General features: G+C 43.1%; 1 protein-coding gene across 1 annotated transcript; it reads right to left on the minus strand.

The window, feature by feature from the left end:
• Positions 1 to 751: 751 nt before the first annotated feature.
• On the minus strand, positions 752 to 18,263 carry tecrl2a (trans-2,3-enoyl-CoA reductase-like 2a; the record flags this gene model as incomplete). Its single annotated transcript, XM_079754426.1, has 13 exons — positions 752 to 879; positions 1,945 to 1,990; positions 2,176 to 2,264; positions 2,447 to 2,504; positions 3,976 to 4,019; positions 4,155 to 4,227; positions 5,618 to 5,723; positions 5,973 to 6,088; positions 7,315 to 7,418; positions 8,363 to 8,407; positions 8,904 to 8,955; positions 9,198 to 9,248; positions 18,240 to 18,263. The coding sequence occupies 13 exons, from the start codon at positions 18,261 to 18,263 to the stop codon at positions 752 to 754; spliced, it is 936 nt and encodes a 311-aa protein (XP_079610552.1).
• Between the last annotated feature and the right edge of the window lie 9,718 nt (positions 18,264 to 27,981).

Here is a 27,981-nt window from a genome sequence, read left to right on the forward strand (position 1 = left end):
CCTGCTGGTTGCACAACAATCTACGATTGTCAAGTTACCGTCAAGAAGTCTGTGAGGCATTACATCTTTCAAAGTGTTCTGAAGTTATATAGCGCATCACAGACTTATTGACCGAAGGTTGGTCATACTTTACAAATGTTGACCTTTGGGAAACCAAAGGCATGTCGACCCGAAGAGGAAAAACAAAGCTGTCGGTAGAGGACTCATATTTCATGAGTTGTTTTTTTGCGACTAAGACGTTCCAACGTTCTTAGTTGCGTGCAGCTAGTTTACCAGTAAAAGTCCAGTCAAACAATCACGCACACAGCTTTTCTTTTATGATCCTGCCCCAACCAAACAGCCTGTTTCTGCTTCGTGTTGTTTAGTAATTATGTTTGCATGTGTTTCATGTATTTACGTTCCCTAGGTTGTGCAACAATTTGTTGGTAATTGTGGGTTGTTTTCTGTCTGCTTGTATACATTAAGTAAAGCTTACTTTTGCATCTTCCTTCTGTGTATGATCGCTGCTTTGGGTTCACCTCCCTTTGCAAGCTGTGACATTTTCTTCAGTGATGACCAGGAGGTTTGCATGGTTTTCATACAAACAGCATAAATAACATTTTATTTAACAAACTGGCAATAAACCTTTTTTTAATTGTAAAAAAAAAGAAAGGGAAACAAGTATAGTCAGTATATTCCAGAGGAGGACTTATTCTCACTGCCATGCTGACCTCTCCCAGAGTACAGCAATAACCAGCAGCTCCACAGGCCGTCAGAGCACCAGGGGGACGATGGCCATACGTAGGCCCGGGTAGGCCTTAAACTCCCGGGTGTACGCCCTGTGCTTCCCCCTGGCCCAGACGCTCATCTGGATGAAGCTCAGCAGTGTGTACAAGGCCACTGCAGGGAGCACAAACTTCAAACATTAAACATTGAACAACACCCCTCAAGGCTTTGGTTTTGTTTAGCTGCTACCAAAACACCTCAGAGTGTTGAAGATGAGCTTCCAATTATACAAAGCCAAATAATAGAAAACAATCCATTTATTTTACCACTGGAACCATCCTTACTGCTTTTTTTCCACTAAAACCATGAATTTAATAGAATTGGTATATATATATATATATATATATATATATATATATATATATATATATATATATATATATATATATATATATATATATATATATATATATATTATACTGCAGCATAATGCAAAAAGCTATTTTCAATAAATATGGTCAAGATATTGGTAAAACATCAATAAATAACTCAGTAAAATAGTATGATTCATGAATGTTATATTACTAAAAAAATGTACAACAACAATGTTGTTAAATTGAAAATTATTAATTGCCTGATACATAAAAGGGTGATTGTGGGAGGACGTGCGGCGTCTGGTCTGCAGGGGGAGTATGAGCAGGTTGGGAGCGCACCGGATCAGCTGGGGGGATTGGGCCTGATTGCGGGCACCTGCTCGCAATCAGGCCAATCAGGGAGTGTGTATTTATGTGCCTGCTTTGTTTGTAGTAGGAAGAAACCGGGAGCAGAGAGAGGGAGAGAACCAGCGCGGTCCGCAGAAGAGCTCACGGAGCGCTGAACGAGAGGACTCTCCCGCACTGTGTTGATTTATTGTTTCAAGCCTCTGTTCTGTTTGACTTTTGTTTGAAATAAACGAGCTCCCAGTGAGGGACGACGAACTGTGGTCTCCGCGCGCTCTCTGACCTGTTACAGTGATAAATGTGACTGTCGCATAATATATTTATTTAATATTTTTAAGTCCACCCAGTGCGAGCTATCTCCGTCACAAGGGGCTCTGCCTGGTGCCTGTAGAAGTGGACCCTGCCTGGGAGCTGTCCACATGATGGATTATAGCTCAGTGGTGACAGTGGGGTATACATAGAGGTATGGTATTGCTGCTAACATTACCATGGCGAGGCACACAGTGGGAGGCATTCTTACCTGGGAGACACTGGGTCATGATGGAGAAACCAATCCAAGCGCCCACCTGGGTGTTTAAAAGCACAGATCAAGACCAGTCGTTATTATAAAGCTGTACCACCTCAGGAGGATTTTCATGAGGAACACAACTACTTTGAGGTGGGGATGTCACAACAACCATCATTAATTGTCCCTGGCCCCCAAATGATTGTGATTGATACTACATTGCTGATGAGGTGTCTCTGCTGTCACCTCGTAAGTGTAGTTTGGACATGAAACGAAGAAGAACAACCAAGTGAAGGGGTTTCTGGTCGGAGTGGGGAAGTTCCTGACCTTGGTTCCTGGGAAGCGGAAACATAAAGACGTAGATGAACATACAGATCACTTTGACATATATAATAATATTTAATGATTCATTCAAAGGCTAACTTATGATCCCAGCGAGTGTTGATTATGTATTTATAACTATTCAATTTCCTGTATGTAGAGTGGAGCAGCACTAAAGTGTATATCGGTCCCATACCTTCTCCTTTGAGGCTGTTCAGCGTCAAGTGAATGGAGAAGTTTCCCACCTCACACAGCTGTGGCAGAAACAATCGACTGAGACACACAAACACACACACCTCAACACAACACTTAGCGGACATACCGTCTACAGATGATATATTACGAGGGATACAAGGACCCACAGTCCAGGTAACTCCAAAGGGAAATCTATTGGTTTTCCTGCGTCGGGCGCATTTCCTGTTAATTAGTTTATGCTAGAGATGTGACACTTTGCAGACCATTACTGTGCATCCGAAATATTTTCCGCCGTTATGGATTTCCAGAAATTGTTTTAAGGGAAACTCCTTGTCGAATGTCCGGTCAACGCCAAACCTGGGCGAAGCGACAACATACCATGCCTCACTAACACATTTTTTGAGATCGCTTGAGGAAATGATCTGGCCGCTTTTGACCAGTGAAAGGTCAAGTAGTTGTTGCCTTACTGTCAAATGGTCCCTATCATTATCAAACCTACAGATACGGTATGAAGGATCCCCCGAGGAACACTCTTTATAAGCCATACCCAAATCAGCCATAAGGGGGCGCTGTGAATGCATATACAGGCTATTAATATCTGCATATCTTCATAAGCATCATCTCCAAACTTGACGCATATGTTCCAAAGGACAGTGACCAATATCTGAAATGTAGAGATTCATCTCAATTGTGTGGTTTGTGTTCGTATCAAGATGATTTTTTACTTTTTGATTTTTTTTTTCTTTGTTTGTTTTCATGCCTTGGAAAAAAGGGGCCAGCAACGCTCTTCCTGGCTTAGCAGTAAATAGGCTGCTTCTGAATTTAACATATTTAACATGGGGAATACCAGTGCAAAATTGTGAGCTTTGCAAAACGTTGTTGCAGTTTGTTATGTGATTGTGTTGCTACTTTGATACAACATGCTAGCTTGATTTCAAGCTTCCGTACTTGGGTCCCTATCTTCCAACACCACTAATAGTTGAGGTAATGAGCACCAAATGTTGTTCTGAATTAACTCAAAAACTTGAAAGCAAACCTTTGAATTTATAACATTGAAATATTATACCAAAAAAAGGGCATCCAAATGTTTTTTTTTAAATTTACCTTTCTTTTTAATTCCAATTAAGTTTCACGATTTCAAAAACACAATATTAAAAAGGAAAATAACGTGTTCTTTAATCCAGATACAAAAATTCATGTTGCAGATACCAAAAATATGATATTAATTCAAGAAAAATAAAATCGGATTACTTTGTTTTCGAATAATAATATTCCAACGTTCTGAATTCAAAGGTGTTTCCATTTTCTTATGCGTCCAACGGCTTTCTAAAACATTCAAAACATTATTGCAATGATTTGCTTCAATCAGTTGTTATATTAGCCTGCTTGCAATTACTGTTTTTGCATTATCCTACCATCTTGAAAATAATATATATGCTCCTAAGTCCTAAGGACATAATTCACAATGATCATTATGTCATGTTAAGTTGTGATAAGTTGCTTACAATTCTTTGAAGTATTGATACGTACCACAAAAAGAGCACATGCAGAATTGATCTGAAGATCTCCATAAGCTGTATAAAGAGATGGGAATATTCTATATATATATAATATTCAGAAAGCAATTAAAAGGTTACGATCATATTAATGACATCTTGTGTGTATATATAAGAAAGACTTTGGTGTGTTTGTATACTAGACTAACTTACATGGGGGTGTGTAGAGTGGATGGTTAATGTAGTAGGCCAACCAAGCCGAGAATCCCCAATAATATACACAATTCTAAGGAACCAATACAAAAAAGAGACCCTTTAGTTAATGCTTAAATAATGAAATAACTGACACAATTCATTTTTTGGTAACACTTTGCGCTACGGGTAAATTAATAAACCATTAATTAACATTAGTTAATACAGTGGAAATTATTTTTACAGAGCATTAGCATCTGGGTTTAGCCTGGAGACCCCCCTGATCACGTGACCCAACATTCTGTTTTGCTGCAGGGATCAGTCTGGACCTAAAGCCGCCCACATTCATCTCAGTGTGTGGGAGTAGCTGTCTTGACAGACTAATTCTGTCAGCCTTCATGGTGCGCTATTCAGTGGATACGGCTCAAACGTCATTTCCGCAACGAAACTCTGCTAGTAAATGATCTTCTTGTTTGATAGTAGTTATTGACTCAATAGTGCCATAACTTGCTTTGAGAGACACCACTACGGTTTGGCCAGCGGTAGCCTGTGTCATCAACTACAACACAGTCCCTGAATGGCCTGATTACATTGTCATTTCAGATAATGGGTGTGGGCAGCTAGAGATCCAGACTGATCTGTGTACGTCACATGATCCGGATGTCTCCAGACCAATAGGGGGTTAGTGGGATAATGGGTAAGGTTATCCCTTAACCCAATTAGATAATGTATAAATGAATACCGTGGTTAACATTAGCACCATGCTAGTGAACCAAGAGTTCCAAGGCATTGAGAAGACCCGTGTGATAATTGTTAATAATAAATAGCTCTAAAATGTCCTCGGCCATGGGCTGCAAGGTATGGTCAGTTACTGACCGAAACTTGGTTTGGTCAGTGTTACTGACCAAACTTTGCACCCCCTCCGCTCTGCCTTTTCTGGTATCCAAGTTTCAACTTTATCCAATCAGGAGAGAGAACTCCATAAAGAGGCAGTCCTCTTTATGGGTGAGAGGGGAAGAGAGGATAGGGGAGAGGGGAAGAGAGAGGGGGAGTGAGAGGGGAAGAGAGAGGGGGAGAGAGGGGAAGAGAGAGGGGGAGAGAGAGGGGAAGAGAGAGGGGAAGAGAGAGGGGGAGAGAGGGGAAGAGAGAGGGGGAGAGAGAGGGGAAGAGAGAGGGGAAGAGAGGGGAATATAGAGCGGGAGAGAGAGAGGGGGAGCGAGGGAGAGGGGAGGGGTTACTGCAAGATCTATCTAGCCAAAACAACCACATCGCTCACAGCACCTTTAACTGTTATTCAACTGTTAGCTTATGTTAATTAGTGCATTGACTAATATTAATTCATGGTTTATCAATGTACCCTTATTGTAAAGTGTAACGAGTGATTTTACACTGCATAAAGAAGGACGAACAATAACTATATAACCATTATTGTAAGCCTAATTATAGAATCCATTGTTCCATTGGAGATGAACTGAAGGGCTCACCCTGATGATAGTCCTCAGTGGCATGGTCCCATGGGAGAACCGGTGCACGAAGATAGTCTCCACCAACCTCTTGATGTAGTGACCCGTGTGACACGCACACGCCAGTCTGATCAGGGGAGAGGAGAGGGAGACAGAGATGCATGCTGGCTGTTTGCTTAGCTGTAGGATTTGCCACGGCCTTGTCGTTAATGTCAAGACGATTTGAATTGCTCAGACTTTTTTAATCTTCTGTCTGTATGACTATCGCTCTCTCTCTCTCCATTCATCCCCCTGTATCACTACTCTCTCACTTTACATCACCTTTTACGGTTCCTGAGACCAAACGAGTATCAGAGGCGTCTTTTCAGGCCCTTACGTGGTGACGGTCAGCGGGCTGGAGGTGAAGGCGTATCTCTGGGGGTAGATGAAGGGCAGGCGGAAGTAGAACATCAGGTAGGTGAGGAGAGGGCCCATGTACTCTACCAGAAACACCTGAGAGAAGAGAGTCACATACATGACAAGAACAATGAAACACCTGAGAGAAGAGAGACACACATGACAAGAACAATGAAACACCTGAGAGAAGAGAGTCACATACATGACAAGAACAATGAAACACCTGGGAGAAGAGAGACACACATGACAAGAACAATGAAACACCTGGGAGAAGAGAGACACACATGACAAGAACAATGAAACACCTGGGAGAAGAGGGTCACACACATGACAAGAACAATGAAACACCTGAGAGAAGAGAGACACACATGACAAGAACAATGAAACACCTGGGAGAAGAGAGACACACATGACAAGAACAATGAAACACCTGAGAGAAGAGGGTCACACACATGATAAGAACAATGAAACACCTGGGAGAAGAGGGTCACACACATGACAAGAACAATGAAACACCTGAGAGAAGAGAGACACACATGACAAGAACAATGAAACACCTGAGAGAAGAGGGTCACACACATGATAAGAACAATGAAACACCTGAGAGAAGAGGGTCACACACATGATAAGAACAATGAAACACCTGGGAGAAGAGGGTCACACACATGACAAGAACAATGAAACACCTGAGAGAAGAGAGACACACATGACAAGAACAATGAAACACCTGAGAGAAGAGAGACACACATGACAAGAACAATGAAACACCTGGGAGAAGAGAGACACACATGACAAGAACAATGAAACACCTGAGAGAAGAGGGTCACACACATGATAAGAACAATGAAACACCTGGGAGAAGAGGGTCACACACATGACAAGAACAATGAAACACCTGAGAGAAGAGAGACACACATGACAAGAACAATGAAACACCTGAGAGAAGAGGGTCACACACATGACAAGAAAAGAGATGCCTTTGGGCAGTTTCATTTTATATGATAACACAAATGAAAAAATGTACTACCTTTCGGAAAGAAATCAAAAGCAATATGCATAATCTGTGAAATAAAGCTTAAAACTTAATATCAGCAGAATATCTTTGGTTTCTTTAAACCATTCTTAAAATTCCTAAGATGCCTGATTCATTTCAGAATGTTTTAAACAACAGCTTTCCATGATCAAGCTCAATCTCTCAAGGCCATCTGTGTTCTGGAAGTACTTTGTAAAGACAGATGGGGCGACCTTCTCTACAAAGTGTCTCCGTTAAGAGAGAGTGTAGGAGGGCTCTGTGAAGGCTCCTGAGAGTGGGCTCCTTCTACCATGGTCCATCCCAGCTGGGGGCCCAGGTCTCTGAAGTACATGGTGGCGGTGGTCCCCACGGGGAGGCTCTGAAGTACCTCCTCGTCCCTCAGGGCCTTGGCCTCTGGAGCACAACACAGAAGAACACCCAAACAATACATTGGAAACAAATCTATTCAAATTTATTAGACTCGAATTTAAAATAATGTTCAATAATATAATCGATCGAGACTCACCCTAAGAAGGGTTTTATTAGTAGCAAGATATCCCATGGACACACTGATTCAAACATTTGTTTTTGTATGCATTTTTAGCTATTTAATTTACTAGAATACTGTGCGTGTGTGTGTGTGTGTGTGTGTGTGTGAGAGAGTGTGTGTGTGTGTGAGTCTGTGTGTGTGTGTATGTGTTGAAATAAACTTTGTGATGAAGCTCTGGGTGACCCAGCGCTCCTAACCTATTTTGTAGATAATATGGTGCACTAATAGAAAGTCTATTTTAGATCCGGCTCAGGAGGGGGAGGGAGAGGCTGGCCCAAATAGGATATATTACCAGAGCGCTTTCCTCCATTCCTCTGCTTCTCACAAAGAAGACGAGCCGAAAGCTCATAATCGGATCGCTGACGGCCTCATGCCAATCACTGCTGGCTCTTTCTTACTTTACTTCAATAGACGTGTTTTCAATCCTTATGTTATGAGTGCAGAGTAACTGCTAGAATCTATTGACCTGGTAAGGGTATAGCATGAACGAAAGCGGGTTCTTATGCCGTCTTACTGTAGCGTGGCGGTGTGAGTTGGGCCAACTTTTAATAGGGAGAGAAAAAGCGTTAATGATGACAAGCATCAACTTTCTTTTGGTACGAGTTCGAGAAGTACGAGAAAATGAGTCTAACAATAAGGAAAGAGATCCATTCTCCATACAGCATATCAGCTCATTAGTTGATTTGGGGTGTTTTGCCACCTGAGGAGGCCTATGGTGTAAAAGTGCAATGTTTCAGTTAAAGGATAATTAGTTTGAGACAGCAGAAGCCATTTGATAGATCAGCTCAACAACACTGATATGTCTTACTGGGGTCCAGCTTCAGGGCCTGACGGGCGGGATACCACTGGGGATCTGCAACGCACGCACGCACACGCACACACACACACACACACACACACACACACACACACACACACACACACACACACACACACACACAGTAGAGTAAGCGGGGTGGGGGTGCTTGCCAGTTTGGCTTCAGGCCAGATAACAATTAATTATAATGGTGTACTCGCAACTTGGGCGGAGCCAGATTGCCCCAGCCCCTTTGGCAAACACTTGTGAACCTTTTTTGATTGGACACATGCTGATTGCTGACGGTACAAGCTCTGAAAGAACAAGTAAACAAGGAATTACGCTTTTATCAGATCCTCTGGGGGACCCTAGGCCCTATAGATGTACTGGTCAGGAGCAGCATCTAGAACCATTTAGAGTTAGCTATCTGCCATCTACAAATTTAAGGAATTTATATTCAGCCAATATAGTGCAAAGCTATGTTGGCATAAGCAAGTATGTGAAGTGAACAGGATCCAGCAGCCAGGATGACCAGTGTGCTGTTAATACTTACAGGATTTGTGAACAAGACTCTTGATGTCTGCTATTGTGGAGTAGGGCTCCACCTTTGAAAAACATAACATGCACGCTTGTTACATCCATCCACCCTGAGCGGGGTGGGCAAAGATGGACAGGTTCAATAACCTTGTTATGTAGTGTTGGCTTAATGAGCTACATTGTGTGGAAGTCTATACCAATACCAGGAGAAAAAGAGTAATCCTTTCTGGTTAGTTCACTGTTTGTTCCGTGCTGGGCTTCAGTGATGAATGAGTGAATCAAGAGGAGTTGAGTTCAGGTGCAGACGTACCTTATCTAGGAAACAAAGCTGCTTTCTTGTCTTTGCATCAAGGACCTCAACCTATCATTAGAGAAAGAAAAGATAAGCGTATTGTTTAAGAGTGGCTTATGGTTTTAGTCTGATTGTCCTGAATTTCTATTTTGTTTCACTCCAAGATTTAAAGCGGCCTATATTTTGTATTAAATGATGCACCAATGGGAACAACAAGTGTTGCAGGGGGCGTTTCTCCGTGCACTCTGTGACATTGTCAAAGACGAGTGTCCCCATCTGGGTAGTCAACCGGCTGTGCGTGCATCGCAGCGAACCCCCTGGCCACCCCCGTTGTCCGAAACGAGCTGCGTCGCCAGTAGTCCAAGGGATCCTGAAGAGTCTTGCCCTCAACCCCTTGGTTTCTCGTCCGTTGCTTGATGCCGTCTTCCTGTAGCGAGACCAGACACTACCCCTCAAACTTATTTTGGATTCCAGAGCAGAGGAGAGCTTTATCGAACAGGAGGTGCATGACTAAAGGCTAAAGCCCTCAACGGTGATCTGCCCGCTCGTGTGGAGGGCCGGACCAGCACCTTGACCTTCCAACCAGGCTCCCGTAAAATCAAGCCGGATGCCACGTACCACTCATTCTCTGCAGAGGAGCCTGCAAGAACCTGAGCCGATTCTGCTGGCATCGTGTCCCATCGCCACCCTCACTTGGGAGATTGAGTCAGCAGTGCTCCAGGTGCAGGAATAACAGCATGACCCAGGTATCGGTCCTCTCAACCTGTTATTTGTCCCTGACTCTGCCTCCCTGATTCTAGAGTGCTTATGTGGGCTCACGCTACCAGACTCACCTGCCAACCAGGCATAACCCGCACCCTGGATTTCCTCCGACAACGGTTCTGGAGGGCCATCATGGACAAGGCCACCCGCTCGCTCCTTGCTGCATGTTCCACCTGTGGACAGAACAAGTCCTCAACCAGACCCAGTTTGGCTTGCTCCGCCCCTTAAACGTACCTAAACTTCCCTCTGCTAGGGGCAGCTGACCTTCTGTTGCTCCATGTGTTCCGGCCACATGGCATTCCTACGGCCATCGTCTCTGACCGTGGACTTCAGTTCATATCACAGGTATGGCACCGGTAGCTACTGTCAGTCTCTCTTCTGGTTCCCACCAACAGATCAATGGACAATCAGGGCGGGTTAACCAGGGGATGGAGGCCGCGCTCCGTTGAGTTACCAATGCCAACTCATCCTCTCTGAGTTCCCAACTCCCCTTGGTCAAGTATGCAGATAAATCCCTCAGCAACTGGGTTTTCTCCCTTCATGTGCTCATTGGGGAACCAGCTCAGCTGTTTCACTCCATCCTGGCTCCCATGCGCCGGCTCACATATATGGAGACATCTCGCTCTGCCCTGCTCCGTGTCTCTACCAACTCCGAGCCCCACCAATCATTGAGCTTTTAAGGTCCGTCCACTACTAGATGTGCATTGTTGCGGCAGGGGACTCCAGTACTTTGTGGACTGGGAAGGCTAAGGGCCACAGGAGTGATCTTCGATCCCCCGGAGTCTAACCCTGGATGCTTCACTCATCTGGGACTTTAATAAGGAACCAATTCCGTCCAATTCAGTCGGGGCGTCCGTAGCGGGAGGAGTAATGTCAAAGCGTCCACTTCGGCCACCTAATTGGGAGCATTGTCTTTCCATCCGTCTCCCTCGTTCTACAAACCTGCCAGCAATCGCCTTCATAAGCACAAAGTATATCAACCCTGGATCTCCAGACAAAAATCGTCCTTCCTCGTGTTAAGGTTGCTAGTTATTTTGTTCTGTTGCTTTTGCTAACTGTCTTCTCCCTGTGTTCAGTCCGACTACCCGCCTGTTGCAGAACCCTTGCCTGTCTGATTACCTGCCTGTTGCTGAACCCTTGTCTGGCTGCCTCCTTGTTGCCCCTTTATTTACTCTGTATCTCTGTGTTGAGCATTTGGGCTCGCTCTACATTCCCTAACACAGATTGTATTCTATAATTAAGGAAATTATCCCTTGGTCCTTGGAATTAATACTTGGTTCTTGGCCTAGAATCAATTAAGAGACTCAATTCGGTAATTTACAACCGAAATTATCCTTAGCACGCCGCTATAAGTAGAGGTAATTAGGAGAATGGAAAATCCCTTGCTTAGATGCCCCTGGTACAGATCAGATCTAGCTACACCCAAATAACAGTGAATTAAATATAAACAAATTGTTTCTGGTCATATTCCCCTGTTCACTGATTTCCAGTCAGCCACTGGCAAGATGTTTATTTTAACTTGTTTTCAGTGAACATAAATTTAAACATAAGCCGGTCCAAAGTTTGATGAAAGACCTCGGGAGCTAGCCTGGCTAACGCCAGACCTCATGTCAATCTACATTGAGATGAGGTCTGGGAACCACACATTTATTTTCTCGTATTTGAAGCGTGGTTTACGAATGCCCGGAGCCATTTATTGGCCGCTACGAATGTCTATCATATGAGTCTGAACGTAGCTCATAGCCAATCAAAGCCTGTTGGTAGCAGGGCAAAGACATCCTTTTTGGTAATGAAAGAGTTTAACGCCCAGAGTTGCTATTTTTTCAAAATAAACTTGCATTCTAAACTGCTTAGGACACTATCTAAGGCTGCATCGAAAGGTAACGCGGTGTGTTGCATAGACGTCGTCATATTCTTGCCATCCCTCCCCGTTCTGTGATTGGTTCCCTATCTCAGGCAAAAATTGGATCCATGGAATCCAGGCTGCCTAGCAGCGCGAAATGAAATCGCGCAAGGCACAATGGGTGTACCCAGGCTACTCGGGAGCTATATTGAGCACAAAAGTTCCATGGAGCTACCCCTAATTGTATAGTTTTTTTTTTCAATACATTTAAAATCTGCAGTTTAGGCTTTCTTAACACCACATTATATGCTGTTGTACTTTATAACGCCGTACATTTTCTGTAGTTTTTTTTCACATAGGTTTTTTTCACATCGATTTTCCCTGGCAATGAGGGTGAGGACAATAACTCCCATGATCCCTGTTTAACTTATGAGGTAGACCTGGTACACTTGGTACAGATACAGATAGGTTTCAGAACTGTTTCCCACTTTTTTTTTTCTTGAAAACCAACATTACAATCAGTGCAACAATTTACTTTGTGTACGTGGTGAATTAAATATAATGATTTTATTCACATAACATTTGTAGTGAATTAATTATAAATTATTGATTCATGCTGTTATATTAAGTACAGCAATATATTTTCTATAATCAAATCTAATGGTTATGACATGACAGATTTCCCTCGGCCCTGTAAGGCATTTAGAATTTCGTATGTTGCCCCAAATGAAAAATGATTGCCCACTCCAGCTTTACGACAAACAAACAAACTGCACCATATGTTATTGTTTACCTTATGTTTAGTTATATGTGCAATTTCTGTTGCCACTTTGCAATTAACAGTGCCGTGCCCTTTAAAGTCATTCATTTCTGGGAAAGGATGGCCAACACAATTTTGTGTGGGCCTACGCTACTGCTAGATATGTTGAGAAATCTTCTCGTTCATATTTTGGGCGAACGTGAACTGAACGTACTGTATTACTGCCTGATAAACATTACTGTGAACTCGTTCATTCTGGTGTCTGTGAACGGCACGCTCACTTGGTTTAACTTCGTTCAATATGGGGGTTATTTGTTTATCAACACGGCGGATGCGCGAGCAAATCGCCGTGTTGTTTGACCGGTTGCCATGGTAATCTCCGTGTGGTTAATTTGCAGTTGCGGTGTTGCCAGCTTACTGTATCATTAAACTGTAATCAGAAAAAGCTGTTATATGCCATAGACCCTATAGTATCTGTCGTATAAAGGCTGGGACGAATTTCAAATTATAAATATGTACACTTTATGTTGAAAGTATAGACCGGCGCGATTCCCATTGAAACGAATGGCGCGGTGATTATTCTTCAAAACGAGAGCTGTTAAATTGTGGAAAATGAATTAAACTGTAATCAGACAAAGCGGTTATATGCTATAGACCCTAGAGTGTCTGTGGTATACAGGCTGAGGCGAATTTCGAATTATAAATATGTACAATCCATAACGTTAGCTCTCTGGCTCATAGCTCAGCGGACTACAATACCTCATAGAATCATTGCTTGTTGGCCGGAAACGGAAAAGGGGGCTGTTCAAGTTTAGTTGTAGTCTTTTCGCTCGGTACTCCGTCTCACCAGTAGGGCTAGAACTGAGCGAAAAGACTACAATCAAACGTGGACACCCCCCCTTTCCGTTTCCGGCCAACGAGCAATGAGTCTTCCAACAGAAATCAACGGGATTTACAAAATGCGCTAAATGTGCAATAAAACACAATAGAAACTGTATTTCGCTACGATACTTGATTCAACCACTCTATTTCATCCTAGACAAACCACAAATGGGGCTCAATGTTCAAAATACCAGAGAAAACGAATAGCTCACAGCAACATATTGAAAAAAAGAACTATGAACTAGTTCATTTTTTGGAACTGTGAACTTAGTTCAAAATTTTGAATTATGAACGTTTAACTGAACTAGTTCATTTTAAAATTTGTGAACTGAACTTTGAACTAGTTCACGTAGAAAGTGAACTTTCCCAACACTGATCACTAGGCTTGCTGTTTGGATGCCGGTAGCTTTCGGATCCACTCATTGCTTACGGCAGGGCTTCAATGTTCTGAAGAAACACGACTTAGTATACGCTTCGGTCGAAAAGACAAAATAATGACGCCCTACTGGCTTTCTGTGAGAACACTGAGATTTAAATTGGCTGGGGCTTAGATTTAGGCTACGTTTACATGATGACGGTCTGAACAGAAGACGCAAAAGTGGCGTCGCGTCTTCACTTTTTATTTCGCATTTAGACAAGCGTTTTCAGGAAGAAATCTGGGTGCATACGGTGACGCAAAAGTGTGTGGACTTCGATTGGGTATGCATGTCAGGCGGCTAGGTGGTGCTGTGATACACCATCACGCAACCCCACCATGTCTCAGCGCATGCGTAGAATCTTCCTTCTTCTCTTATCTGCGCCGCGAAAACCAAAACATAATTACAGATCCTTCTCTGTTCAGTAATACTATCTGTACATATCCTGTACATTTCGTGGAAAGACTCCTGTACGTTTATTAGAGCTGCCAGAGCAGCTTGACGGCCCGACGCATGGAAATAATCCAACATGTTTGTTTATTTCCCTGTACTGGCGCTGTATGTGACGTAAACGCGTACCCGACGTGAGCAGATCTGAGCAGAGTTTTGCGCATTGTCAGTGTAGACCGAAACGCTACGGCGGAGTGTATTCAAACGCTCCACTCTTGAGGGTGGTTTCAGGTTTTCGCGTTTTTAAGCCCTGAAAACGCCGTCACTGTCCAAACGAAAGGCACTTCCGATAATATATTTGGTCGTTTTTACCCGCAAGCGTCCTCGTGTAAACGGGGCTTTATCTTAGGTAGGGCATTTTATCTCAATGTCTGCAACCGATTTTTTATACTTTTTTTTACCATCGTATATGAGGTGTTATACTGTGAGTGAGGAGCTTAACCTCTTTCGGGCACGGCCATCAACCTCAACCGCCGGCAACACATATCCACACTAACCGTGGTGTTATACGATAAGTGTCCAAGAAACTTAAAGCGTGCTCTGCCCTTCCACCAACTAGTTTTACAATTACACACAATGGCTTCAAAGTGTTCTATCGGAAGTATATTCAACAAAGGCAGAAAACTATTGTTGGAGCTATAATGTTTTTTGCTGTTGTGTGTTTTATATTTCGTATTTTGTATTTTGTTCACATTGAACTTGAATTGTTTTTGAAGCACCTTGACTTGTAGACAGTCCAACTTGTTGGGGAAATACAAGTGTGAACTGGCAACTTATGTTGAATTACTTGGTTGGCTTTAGATTGAATTGCCAACTTTAAATGTTCAGTTTTGGGATATTGGATGCTTAATAATAATTTCCATAGAAAAATCACTTTTGGTTTGCTCTTAATTGATAGCACATGTCATTTGAATGCGCACTTTAACCATCAAACATTGATCCCTTGGAATGAAATATGAGATTTTGACTATGACCATCGCACCACTACAACCTAATGAGAACTGACTCCCTTTGAAATAGTTGAGGTCATTGGACTCACAACCACACGGATCAGAAGCAAGTAAGCCTTTATCACAGAGAGAGAGAGCGAGAGAGAGAGACACACATACACACACACACACACCCACACACACACACACACACACACACACACACACACACACCCCAACCCAAGTACAATCAGCCCTAAGAGCACTGTACTGTGTGGCTCAGCAGAGCTGTCCTGCTGGCTGGGATTGGGGGCCTGAGCTGGACAGTCTAATAACTAGCTAATGGACACCAGACAGATTTGTGCTCAGCACATTGTTGAAAGGAAAGGAGAGGAACAGAGAGGTTTTTTTTTATTTCAGTGTGAAACTCATGTTGAAATGAGTTAAAATTTCAAAAGAACAGTTCCATAATTAAAGCTAGTGTAGGCATTTATTTTAGAAATGTTTTGGGGTCTTATTTATGTATATAGCTAGCGATTTATAAATCGAACACAAAATAAATACTGTAACTAAATGTTACAAGGAGGGGAACTACCCCCATCATTATTCACTCTAATTGAAGAGACCTATTTGAGAAAAGTTTGTTTTGATTAACTTGCAGCAAAACAGGCCAAACAAACTAAAGTATTCATACCTTGTGTTTAATCTTGCTGTATTATTTCTTTTTTTCTTGGGATGAAAGAAGGTTGAGCACAGAGCTGGGAACATTGAATATGAATCTGGAGGAGCTGTAATGCTTGTCCAACATGATTGTAAGGGAGAAGACTTTCAACACTTTAACAACTGCAACATTGTCAACGTGTTGCACCAAAAAACAAGTGAGTCAACTTGGAGTGGTGGGTGTTTTTTGTTGGAGCCGGGGAGCAATAAAAAATCCAGTTAAAAAGTACGCTGGTGAGTTGATCAGAAGCTAAGAGCTTTCCCACCTACAAGTATCCATGACAATACGCTGTCCCCTGGACAGTTTTCTTGAGGAAAACACACACACTTGTACCCCATAGCTATTTGAAGTACCTGGAAATTAGAAAGGAACAATATAGTTTGCCTTTTGTTGGTAATAGGTCATTTTGAAAATTGATCACATGATACAGAAGACATCACTCCATCTTCCCTGAAACGTCCAGATTTTGGGTAAAAACATAATAAAATTGGGACCAAGTAATTAAACAATATCTACAATTTAAATTATCTCAAAATCCCAAAAATCCAGATTATTGCTCAGTAGATCATACATACTCTGTAATAATAGAATAGCTACCCTAACCCCACAAACAAAACCTATTCTGTAACAATAGGAAAGTTACCTTAATCCACAAACAAAACCTAAAACCAGACCCTAATAGGTAGTCCTCACCCTTATACCAATCCCTAGCAAAAGAAACACCTAATAAGCAACCCTAACCCTACTAAATAATGTAGAAAATTAATATCTTAGTTAAATAATCTTTAATTTATTCATTTTAAGAACCCCAACAAGGGTTAATAAATGAAACCGTGTAAGGTATTACAAATCTGAACCAATCTGGACATCTCAAAGACACACCAAAACAGTATTGCTGTAAATGAGATCTCAAGAGAACCAATTGATGAAAAGAGAATAAGTCCATCTATAAATTACAGGCTTTTAATGCGCTGCCTTTTAATGAGCTGCCAATGGGGCGGTCTGCCCGATATCTCCCAAAAGCCCTGGCCCCCTGCAACAAACTGTAAAGTCAGCTGATGAGGTATGCATGCAGAGGGTCTAGTGACTAGACAGTCCAGCAGGTGCTTGTGAATAAGGTCTGGGTCTATTGTTTATATTTATCTATATATTTATATATTCAACACATATGGTACCGTGTCACAAGGCAGATGAGCTAAAACCAAAATGAGAATATCCCAATCAGAAATGTTTAATAATCACAGAGCAGTGAAGTGAGTAACGGTCTTATTTTCTGTTTGTGTAAAGGCAGACATTTGGCTGCAAGTTTCTGTCTCACAAGCAGCTAAGCATCATAGATGAACCGGAGGCCATTGGCCTGCAGCCCTTATCGCATTACTGCGCTTGTTTACAAGAATACGCATTGGCTCCATGAAAGCACTAGCAGCCAGGGAAGAATGCTGGTGTTGAAGCAACAACGTATGTGGACAAAATATATCATGCATTCATACTTTTTTACTTTTCTAATAATTTAAACATCAGAAAGTTGTGGAATAAACTTTAAACGTGCTTTGTGGCTGTAATGAAGCCTCTTGTCGTCTGTGTTGTCTGCCCCAAATAAGTAAAACTGACAATTTAAAGAACTTGATGAAAACTGTCGCATTGACATCATCTATTTAATTAAACTTTCAAGTTGTTTCATACGATCACAAGTTAGGATTTTTTCTAAACGAAAATATAATGATTTCCCCAGTCGACAGGTGACAACAGTCAAATCACCTATAGTTTCTTTCTGGCTTCAAAAAGCACTCATAAAGCAATGTTTGCTTGAGTGGCACAAGTTGCACAACACCCCCATGACTGAAATAAGGTATACGACACAGTATATGACAATGGGCCTTCAGCATCAAACATATACTGGTATTAACAACATCAGTTCCAGGACCTCATTTCAAATAGGCTACTACTGATTCTGAACCTTGCACACAACATTGAGATGTTAAATCTATGCTGGATAGAGTCGTTGTAGTTTGATTACTTGTTTTCTTGGTTGTATTCTAGTATTGTGATTGTGTACATCCGGTCTTATAATAGGGTAGTATTGTGTGTGAATACTTCTTCTGTATTTGTTTTATTCATTGAATGAAAAAGTAGCCTACTATGGTTGTTATAACATTCAAAAAACATTTATAACAATATCTAATCATGTACATATTGTTGGATTCATATATCCCAATGTAGCGTTCCATGTCCCATTGCCTGTGTTGAGATAAGACTGGCACATGTTAATACAGTATGTTAAGTCCTGCTGGACCTACCTCGAAGAAGGTGGCTCTGCTCATGTCGACAGTCCTTATGGCTCAGAGAAATGCTCCTATGTACACTTTGCACTATCAATCCTTGCCCACATACCGCTCAAAGAAACAACATGCGCACGTGCACACACTCAGACACACTAAAACACAGATGCCAACATGCCCAAGTGGTCGCTGGACTGGCCCACTTCTTACACTCTTTTGTGCTCTGCTATCCTTACTATGTCATGTCCCTCTCATCCTCTCTCTCTCTCTCTCTCTCTCTCTCTCTCTCTCTCTCTCTCTCGCCCTCTCTCTCTCTCTCTCTCTGTCTCTATACTGCAGAGCAACAGAGAGAGAGAGAGCGAGAGGGAGAGAGAGAGAGAAAGAGAGAGAGAGAACTGCTTTGTGTGTGTGTAGAGTTGCTTATATATACACTTAAAAGGATCGTTGCTACTGAGTGTAGGCATCTTAATGGAAATGCTATACAGATCATACCAAATTTTTATAAATGTGTCATGACAAACACCTTCTGATGAATACAAAATATATGAACAATCCATCCAGGCTGCTCAATCGAAAAACATCAGCTGTGACCTATTGCAAACTCAAATTGATTGCTTGTGTACTTTCAGAGGTAACGTGAATGTGTTTCTATAAAAGGGAGTCTATTTGCTTTGGAATAAAACAGAGTAAAATAAAATAAATTATGTCAAGCACCTAAGAATCGTGCATACAGTAATTGCAATGCCCTATAAGAGAGAGCTGACCCAGCAAACTAGGCTAACAGTTCCAACTATGTTCCTGCACGCCACCTGCCTATACAGAATGAGTTACGACAGATCGGACCACACCCCCACCCGTCTCCAGCTCCTCCACCCGTCTCCAGCTCCTCCACCTGTCTCCAGCAACCCCACCCGTCTCCAGCTCCTCCACCTGTCTCCAGCACCCCCACCTGTCTCCAGCTCCTCCACCTCTCTCCAGCACCCCCACCCGTCTCCAGCTCCTCCACCTGTCTCCAGCACCCCCACCCGTCTCCAGCTCCTCCACCTGTCTCCAGCACCCCCACCCGTCTCCAGCTCCTCCACCTGTCTCCAGCACCCCCATCCGTCTCCAGCTCCTCCACCTGTCTCCAGCACCCCCACCCGTCTCCAGCTCCTCCACCTGTCTCCAGCACCCCCACCCGTCTCCATCATCCCCACCCGTCTCCAGCTCCTCCACCTGTCTCCAGCACCCCCACCTGTCTCCAGCACCCTCACTTTTTCAGCAGAATGTGATCCCTGCAGACTAGCCAGAGAGAACTATGAAAAATGCAATAATAGAATAGAATAGATAAACTCATTTTCTCTGAAGAGAATGGACTGAAGAGTTTCCATTAACCTCTGTTCCTCACTGCATCTCACTTACCCCTCCCCAGTCTTCTACTTCTAATTAAGGCCAGCAAACCCAAATTATCATGATTGCATGTTTCTTAATGTGCAGATTTATTCTGCAGCTCTTGTGTTAAACTGCAGCTTGTCAGCTGAAGTTTAGTATGTACATATTATATATATTCGAGTAAAATAGGTTAAGTACCTTATTATTCCACATTATATTTAGGGAAACCAAAAAAAAAATCAGGCACTTTTCACAAGATCTTCAGGTGAATATCTATTGTTTATAAGAAACGGAATGACATCTCACTGTTTAATAATTACCAAAATAATATCAAATATGGCAAATTTCCAATTCGTAATCATGGTTTCATTAACGTCTAGTCAGTGGGAATGGTAAAGAAAGTTGATTTCTGGAGGATGTTTAGAAGGCAACACTATTGGTCCAGTCAGCTTCTTCTGGGTGGCTGCGTGGCTCAACCGATGACTGCACTAAACATGTAGACATGATGCTTTGTAGCGACCCTGCTTAGATTCCAGCCTAGTGTCCTCCTCAATGCCCTACCCTCCGTCTAACAACACATTGGCGTTTCCATGTAGGTACCCAAGCCTTTAGGGAAGTTAAAGGGGTCATATTATCCCCTTTCATTCAATGTGTTATCCATGTATAAGGTCTTATAAAAGTATGAAGTCCATGACAAAAGGAGTTACTCTCCCACAGAAAACATATCTCCTGAACTGCCTGAGCTTGTTTGCAGTGACCATGCCTTGGTTACGTCATCAAGTCACAGAAGCACAGAAGTAACATGCTAGTGTAGCCCTTGTTAATTCTAGGCACCCAAACAGATTTTACAGATTTGATTATACTTTTGACTTTTTTTATATCTGCCTATTTTTTCCCCTAGTTTTTTAGTCCCTAGTTTCCCGTAGGTAGAGTTGAGGTTGTTTGTTCTTTTATAATTTATTTCCAACGTTTAAGAGAAAAGGACCTAGCAGCAAGACATGGATCTTCATCTGAACTATTTACACTTCGTCTTCACTCCATCAACACTGTGCCTCCGGACTACGCTTTTGCCAACTGTTCCAAGAGGAGTGGTAGGGCTCTTAACAGAGAACCACTGCTGTTAAATTCTTTGATTTAACAGTCATTGAAACTATGCTAAATATATGCAAGCTTTTTATAAAGCCTGTGTAACATGTACAATTATTAAAGACTTCAAAATAATCAAATTGTAGAAAAAGTCATATGAGATTGCACACTGCCCTCTGATGGCGTATGTTTTCATTAGCCATCCTGTGATTAGATTCATTAGGCCGACTTGCAGTAATCATTGGGCGTCAACTTGAAGACAACTTCTTTGCAAAAATTCATATCATGTAATATGTAAATGTTATGTACAAACTGTCACTGTAAAATTAATAAATGTATATTCTTATTTCATCTTCAAAACAGCTGCCTGTGTTCCTACTTTGGCATTCGTCTCGTTTATGAATCTTCCTTAGACATTTTTGCAGGGAAAATTTGCTTCCACACTGTTTGGGTTTGAATAAAACAAGAAGAATACTCATTGTGCAACAAGGAGTAACAATTGAAGGACGAGCCTGTGTTCCTCGCTTCACTCCGTGGCTGCTCCTTGATCAAAAGTTTCCTGCCGAAGTAAAGATGACACATGTCTCGTCCCAAGGTCGGGCGGGGAGGTCGATATTGACTTGACTATCAGACGGCATCGCCCTCAAACCCCCGAGGATGTCAGGCCAATTGTGGTCCAAAAGCTGTTTGGCAATCAAGATCAGTTCCCCCTATTGGCTGACATACCCTGTGGATAACAAACACGCAAAAATAAACATAAAACTATTGAACAATAAAAATATATATTAACATAAATAATCAAAGATAGAAACATGTACATTTCTACTATTGATTTTGTAACTTATTTAGTATCTTAAATTATTTTCAGTGTTTCCGTATTCATCAACAAAGTGAAGTGAAGTGACAACTACCAATAATAATTTACAAATCATTATAAATGTAACTGTCACTCATGTTATTTATGATACATTTAATTTGAATTGTGAACCTGAACCCTGAACCCTCTGCCTGTCAGGCAAGCCCTAGAGGCCAATGAGATATCAGGAAAGGAAGTTAAACCCCAATGCAAAGTTATTAGTGTTGTGTAAAGCCTGAAGTTGGGCTGTCCACAAGCCACAATCAAAATTTATTATATTATGATGTCTATTTTGGCTAGTGACGTAGGAGGGAGCACTTAGGAGAGCGGCGACGTAGGAGGGGACGCTAATGAGGGAGCACTTTGGAGGGCACCGACGTAGGAGGGAGCGCTCTAGAGGACATGGAACTACCTAGGGTGTTAACAAGGCTTGTTGACCGGAAAGACAACTGGACTGTTGACCAGCAGCTTCATATCAGGCTGTTGGTCTACAGAGATGACCACTGGGTTTCTGGGAGTGCTGGCAGCCTGCCGGCAGTGATGGCCGACAGGGTTTCTGGGAGTTCGGGGAGTGTCCTTGTGGTACTTGACAGCTGCAGTGCAGGGCGACTGAGTCTCTGAGTCTCTGAGTCTCTGATTCTCTGATCTCTGGGCGGCTGAGTCTCTGATCTCTGGGCGGCTGAGTCTCTAAGTCTCTGAGTCTCTAAGTCTCTAAGTCTCTGAGTCTCTGAGTCTCTGAGTCTCTTAGTCTCTGAGTCTCTGAGTCTCTGAGTCTCTGGGTCTCTGAGTCTCTGAGTCTCTGAGTCTCTGAGTCCCTGGGCGGCTGAGTCTCTGAGTCTCTGGACGGCTGAGTCTCTGAGTCTCTGGACGGCTGAGTCTCTAAGTCTCTGAGTCTCTAAGTCTCTAAGTCTCTAAGTCTCTGAGTCTCTGAGTCTCTGAGTCTCTGAGTCTCTGAGTCTCTGGGTCTCTGAGTCTCTGAGTCTCTGAGTCTCTGGGTCTTTTAGTCTCTGAGTCTCTGAGTCTCTAAGTTTCTGAGTCTCTGAGTCTCTGAGGCTCTCAGTCTCTGAGTCTCTGAGTCTCTGAGTCTCTGAGTCTCTGGGTCTCTGAGTCTCTTAGTCTCTGAGTCTCTGTGTCTCTGAGTCTTTGATTCTCTGAGTCTCTGAGTCTCTGGACGGCTGAATCTCTGAGTCTCTGTACTGGTGGCGGCTGAGTCTGCCAATGGAGCCGGAATCCATGATGACCACGCCTTCTTCTTGAGACAACCCGTTTCCCCCCCGAAAAATTGCCACACATCTATGCAAAAGGCGAATGCTGGACATGAGGGTCCAAACAATGTTTCTTGGCTTTAGGAAATGCAGAATCCGGACAGGAAGGTAGTGGTGTAGGCTGGAGGCTGGTATGATTGGGGTTAGCATGCTATGGACTAGCAGGCCTTGACGCAGACTGAGAATCAGGGATGTTGAAGAAGTCCAAATCAGGTAACATTTTCCCAGGTCAGGGATTAGGGGATACTTTCTTCTGTGCCATTCTCAGAGCTGCCTCTTCTGTACTCAAGATTAGAGTATACTTTGTATAAGTCATATATCTAATCTTCCATTTATCCGTCTGCTGAATCCATGGTTGTTGTCGGTTTGTTCTGTCAGGAACCAAAGGGAAAGGATCCAGATCCGAGAACTCTAGAAATGTAACAGAAGGTGTTTAAAAAAGAGCACTCAACAAATTGCAGTTCCATGAACTGGCATAGAAAAATCGCAATACAAAGGAACAACAATGAGGGGACAGAAAAACAGAGGGACTTGAAAAATATAACAAACCAACAAGGGAACAAAGTGTTGAAGAGTGAATTAAGTAATTGCAGATGGTAACGATATGTGAAGTGAGGGGAATAGTCGAAGGACCTCTGGTAGAACGAAAACTAAATAACATGGATAAAAGTTAGATTATGACAAAGCCTGCATACTTCAAACCTAAATCATGCTTCCACTCAACCAAGACGTATCCACCATGTGTCGCCACACGTCAAACCCCAAGTTGTCATTCTAAATGAATAACCATACTTTCAATGTAACTGATAACCCCCCCAGTAGGGGATAGTAACAGATATAAAAATGACATGGGTTCGCTAGTTCTGTGATTAATAATAAAAAAACTAGAAGCAACAGATGATGAAAAATTTAATTAACTGAGGGATAAGTGGACAGGTGAACATAAAACACAAAGTATTGTGGCAACCCCACGCCGGCGGACTGGGAGGAAACTAGTCAACGCACGGAACAGTGCCCCCTCCATGGACAAGTAGTGCAAGGGAGATACATCCCTTTCAACACGGCTGTAACCGCCCAGCAATCAAGCAGGCACAGACGATCAGGGGGAGTGAGATCACCTGGGGGAAGGCGGCGGCAGGAGGGTATTAAAGGCCGAGAACACGGCCGTCAAGGGAGAGAGACGCAGAGGTGAGACCGACATGCTGTTGCCCTAACTCATGGAATACTTTCCCCCAAGAATAGCGGAAGGACGCCTGGAGCAGCATTCACGCCGGTACACCAAGACGGGCCTGGCCGGAGACCCTACGCCCCCCTTTTCCCCATAGCGGAAGTCACCTTAGTTGATTTATTATTTTCCTTATTCCTCTGAGCGGTCCTTCAATAAAAGCCCTCGTTCCGACACCAGGCTTGCGCATCCTTTATTGGGAAATCCAGCCCCCGACCACTGGGGTTGCCACAGTATGTATGACACCACGAGCAAGCGTCTTTGGACTTAATTGTTGCCAAAGAAAATAACAAAAACAAAACTAACTAACCTATCAGCTCACAAAGGGGAGGAAAAGCTATAACCTAAAGTAAAGGGTTAGGACATAAATACGGTGGGTAGCAACCAACCTAACTAACCAAATATATCCAAGCAGACAAAAGAACTACGCTGCAAGTGTAAAGGAGCGTCTACCAACCTGTCCCAAAACCACATCGGGGCAACAAAGAAATGGCAAAGAGATCAGACTGACAGGAACAGACCACAAACATTTCCCAATGTTCATGAGAAAGACAATATACAAATGCGTATATATATATATATATATATATAGCAAAAAATCGAACAATCCTATCAATGCTTTTAGTATATGCAAGCACATAACACATGCAGGCCTCCCATTTCTGGCAACTGATAAATTGGATGAGCTGATTGGTAGAGTGGATAATGAACTGGCTTCTGACCATGATGACAGAGGGACAACAAGACAGCAAAATGCACACGGTGGACGTAACAAGAACCATTGAACAGAGGTGTCCGGGTGATATAAGGGATTAGGCAGTGGCGTTTCTACATTAGGGGCAGGTGGGGCAGTAACCCACCAGACCCACGAGATGGCACTGTTGAGCAGAAGGCTCAATCCATTCCTACTTCGTGGCAAACTATATATATATTTTTATATGCAAAGTAGCGTACATATTTGTGTGAATAAACTTGACTCACAAGCATTATTGCCTTGTTTTGGAGTAATTTGATTCGTGTGTTCTACTGCCTGTGTGCTTGCTTGAAAGAACGTTATGTCTATATTTCCGTTTCCTGTTTCCGGAGGGGCAAAGACCCACGCTGCCCCACCGTTACCATAGAAACACCAATGAGCGCGAACCACACCGGCCAAAGTTAACATTGAGGCTAGGGGCAATTTCAAATTTGCCCCTAGACGTTAACTGCGTAATCTACGTATTCTACGTAATGTAGACTGGGATAATGCGAAACCCGCGAGAACTCTCTACCCCGAGACTAAGCAAAAAAAACATACAGTGAGAGTGAGATCAGGAGTTACAGGAGACTTACAGAAGAGTTCGCTATCGATAGATTTTACACAATTTTGAAAGAGTTTTTTAATTAATGAATAACAATGAATAACGTAGATTATTTGCTGAGGGTGCAATTTAGCACATTGCCGCTGGAAGAAAATTTAGAAATAAAACGTTTGGGACCACACAGACCAGACGACTTCATTCTGAACCAGCCTGGTGAGAAAACGAACCGAAATTTCAAGATGGAGTGGTTTGAAAGAAAGACATGGCTAACTGCGAGCACAACAAAAGAGCACTTTTTTGCTTTCCATGCCTTCTTTTTGGAAATACCACTAACGCAGACTCAGTTTGGACCACTGATGGCTTTAAAGACCTGAAGCATCTGGCGGAAAGAACGGCAAAGCATGAAAGTAGCAAAGCTCATATCAATTGCGCCATGAAATTGGGACTATTGGGACGGGTCAACATCATGGCACAGCTGGACAGTGCTTATCAGCGGAGCATTTTAGAGCACAACAAGCAGGCGGAGGAAAACCGATATGTACTGGGGAGACTGATATCGTGCCTAAAGCTGTGTGGGAAGTGTGAACTGGGTCTGCGTGGTCACGATGAGTCAGCCGACTCTGTAAACCCAGGCATTTTTAGGTGCATTTTTGAAACGATGTGCGAGGGCGACACCAGGCTGAGACGTCACTACGATTCGGAGCCTACGTTCAAGGGGACATCAAGCACCATTCAGAACGAACTCCTGGATTGCATGTTTGAGGTCTACAGGTGTGAGGTGGCCAAGCAATTGCGGGACACCCAGTTTGTAGCTGTCCAGGCGGAAGAGACCACTGATGCCTCATGCAAATCGCAAATGGTCATAGTCCTGAGATACATGGTGGACAGCAGCGTCACAGAGCGGTTTCCTGAGTTCATTGAAGTGAAGGACAAAACTGCCGTTGGCCTTTCTACTGCTATGAAACATGTCCTCGACCCACTGGGACTGACTGACAAGCTCATTGCCCAAACCTATGACGGGGCAGCGGTTATGCGTGGCAGTGTAGGCGGCGTGCAAGTACTTATTAAGGAAAGCTACAAAAACGCAATATTTGTACATTGCTACGCACACCAGCTGAACCTAATTCTGCAGCAAGTATGTGCATCCAGGATCAGTGAGCTGAAGGTGTTCTTTGCTGATCTGTCTGGATTTGCCACGTTCTTCTCCACCTCACCGAAAAGATCGGCTGCTCTGGCAGAGACATCGGACAGGCGGATCCCGCGGCCACCCGGCACCCGATGGAATTTTAAAAGCACTACTACTACTGGAGTAGTACTGGAGTGTCTGGATAACATTCGCACTAAACCAGGATGGGACAAGGTGTCCATCAGCAAGGCATTCGGCCTCTCCATTCACCTGCGGGACCGTACGTTTCTCCAGCTGCTGGAGTTCTTTGCCAGAGTTATGCCAGAAGTGGATGTTTTGTATGGCATACTACAGAAAAGAGAGATTGACGCATCTGGGGTGAATCGTGCAGTGGAGAATTTCAAAGTGCACGTGAAAGAAATCAGAGAGAAAGCAGATGAGATTGGTAACCAAGCCAGTGAGGAGCCGGGCACATCAAAGCGCAGGAAAACAAATACGCCTGCCGTGATGAAGGAGGCCTGTGATACGATGATTGCGCAAGTGGAGGACCGGTTCTCACAGAGTGACCATCTTATTGCCGCACAACTGGTGGACTGCACACTGTTCCCAAAGTTTGTTAAGTAATTCCCGGAGGCCCAACTCGCCTGTGCTATCAAGCTCTGGCCCACAGCTCTGATGAACGAGGGGAAGCTGCAAACTGAGCTGACTCTTTTTTACGGACACACTGAGCTGCACACAGGGAAATCTGCACTGTTGCTGTTCAAAGCCATTCACGACGACAACAACCTGCAAGAGGCCTTGTCTGAAACCTGCACTCTACTCAGCATCATCATCACAACCCCCATGACGTCTGCGGAGTCTGAGAGGAACTTTTCAACGCTGAAAAGGATAAAGACTTTCACTAGGAACACGATGGGACAGAAGAGACTGAACGCCCTCTCCATGCTTTCTATTGAAAACACCTTCATTAATGGACTGCTGGATTTTAACGACAAAGTAATCGAGAGGTTTGCTCAAGCAAAGAACCGTCGAGCCAACTTCCTTTTTAAGTGATCGGCATTGGTGAGTCAAAACCTTTTTTTTTTTTTTTTTTGAGCTGAAGGAGATCGTCTTTTTTGTTTAATAAATTATGGAAGTTATTGAAGCTATGTGTCTGTCTAATTGTTTTACTTTAATGCTATATTATAGTGCGTACCATGTTGGCGCTCTGAGATTCTTTGGAACGAATAGTGCGTTTAAAATATAATGCAATATTATTATTATTATTATAGGCAACATCTTTGTGTCGTACTGAGCGCTAAAGCATGTGAAATGTATTTGAAATAGGATGTCTGCTCCCTGCTGGCACTCAAAATGCAGCCCATAGTATACCTGACTGGTCTATATACGTAGGCCTACTGTTATAATAATCAGCTACCTCTATTTTTGTGACGTAATATGACGTCATATAAATTTGCCCCACCAGAAATTTCAGGCTAAAATCGCCACTGGGATTAGGGATATACCAGTCCAATTTAAGCCGTGTGATAATCA

The sequence above is a fragment of the Pollachius pollachius genome, assembly GCF_949987615.1.
Source record: "Pollachius pollachius genome assembly, chromosome: 17".
Taxonomy (NCBI): domain Eukaryota; kingdom Metazoa; phylum Chordata; class Actinopteri; order Gadiformes; family Gadidae; genus Pollachius; species Pollachius pollachius.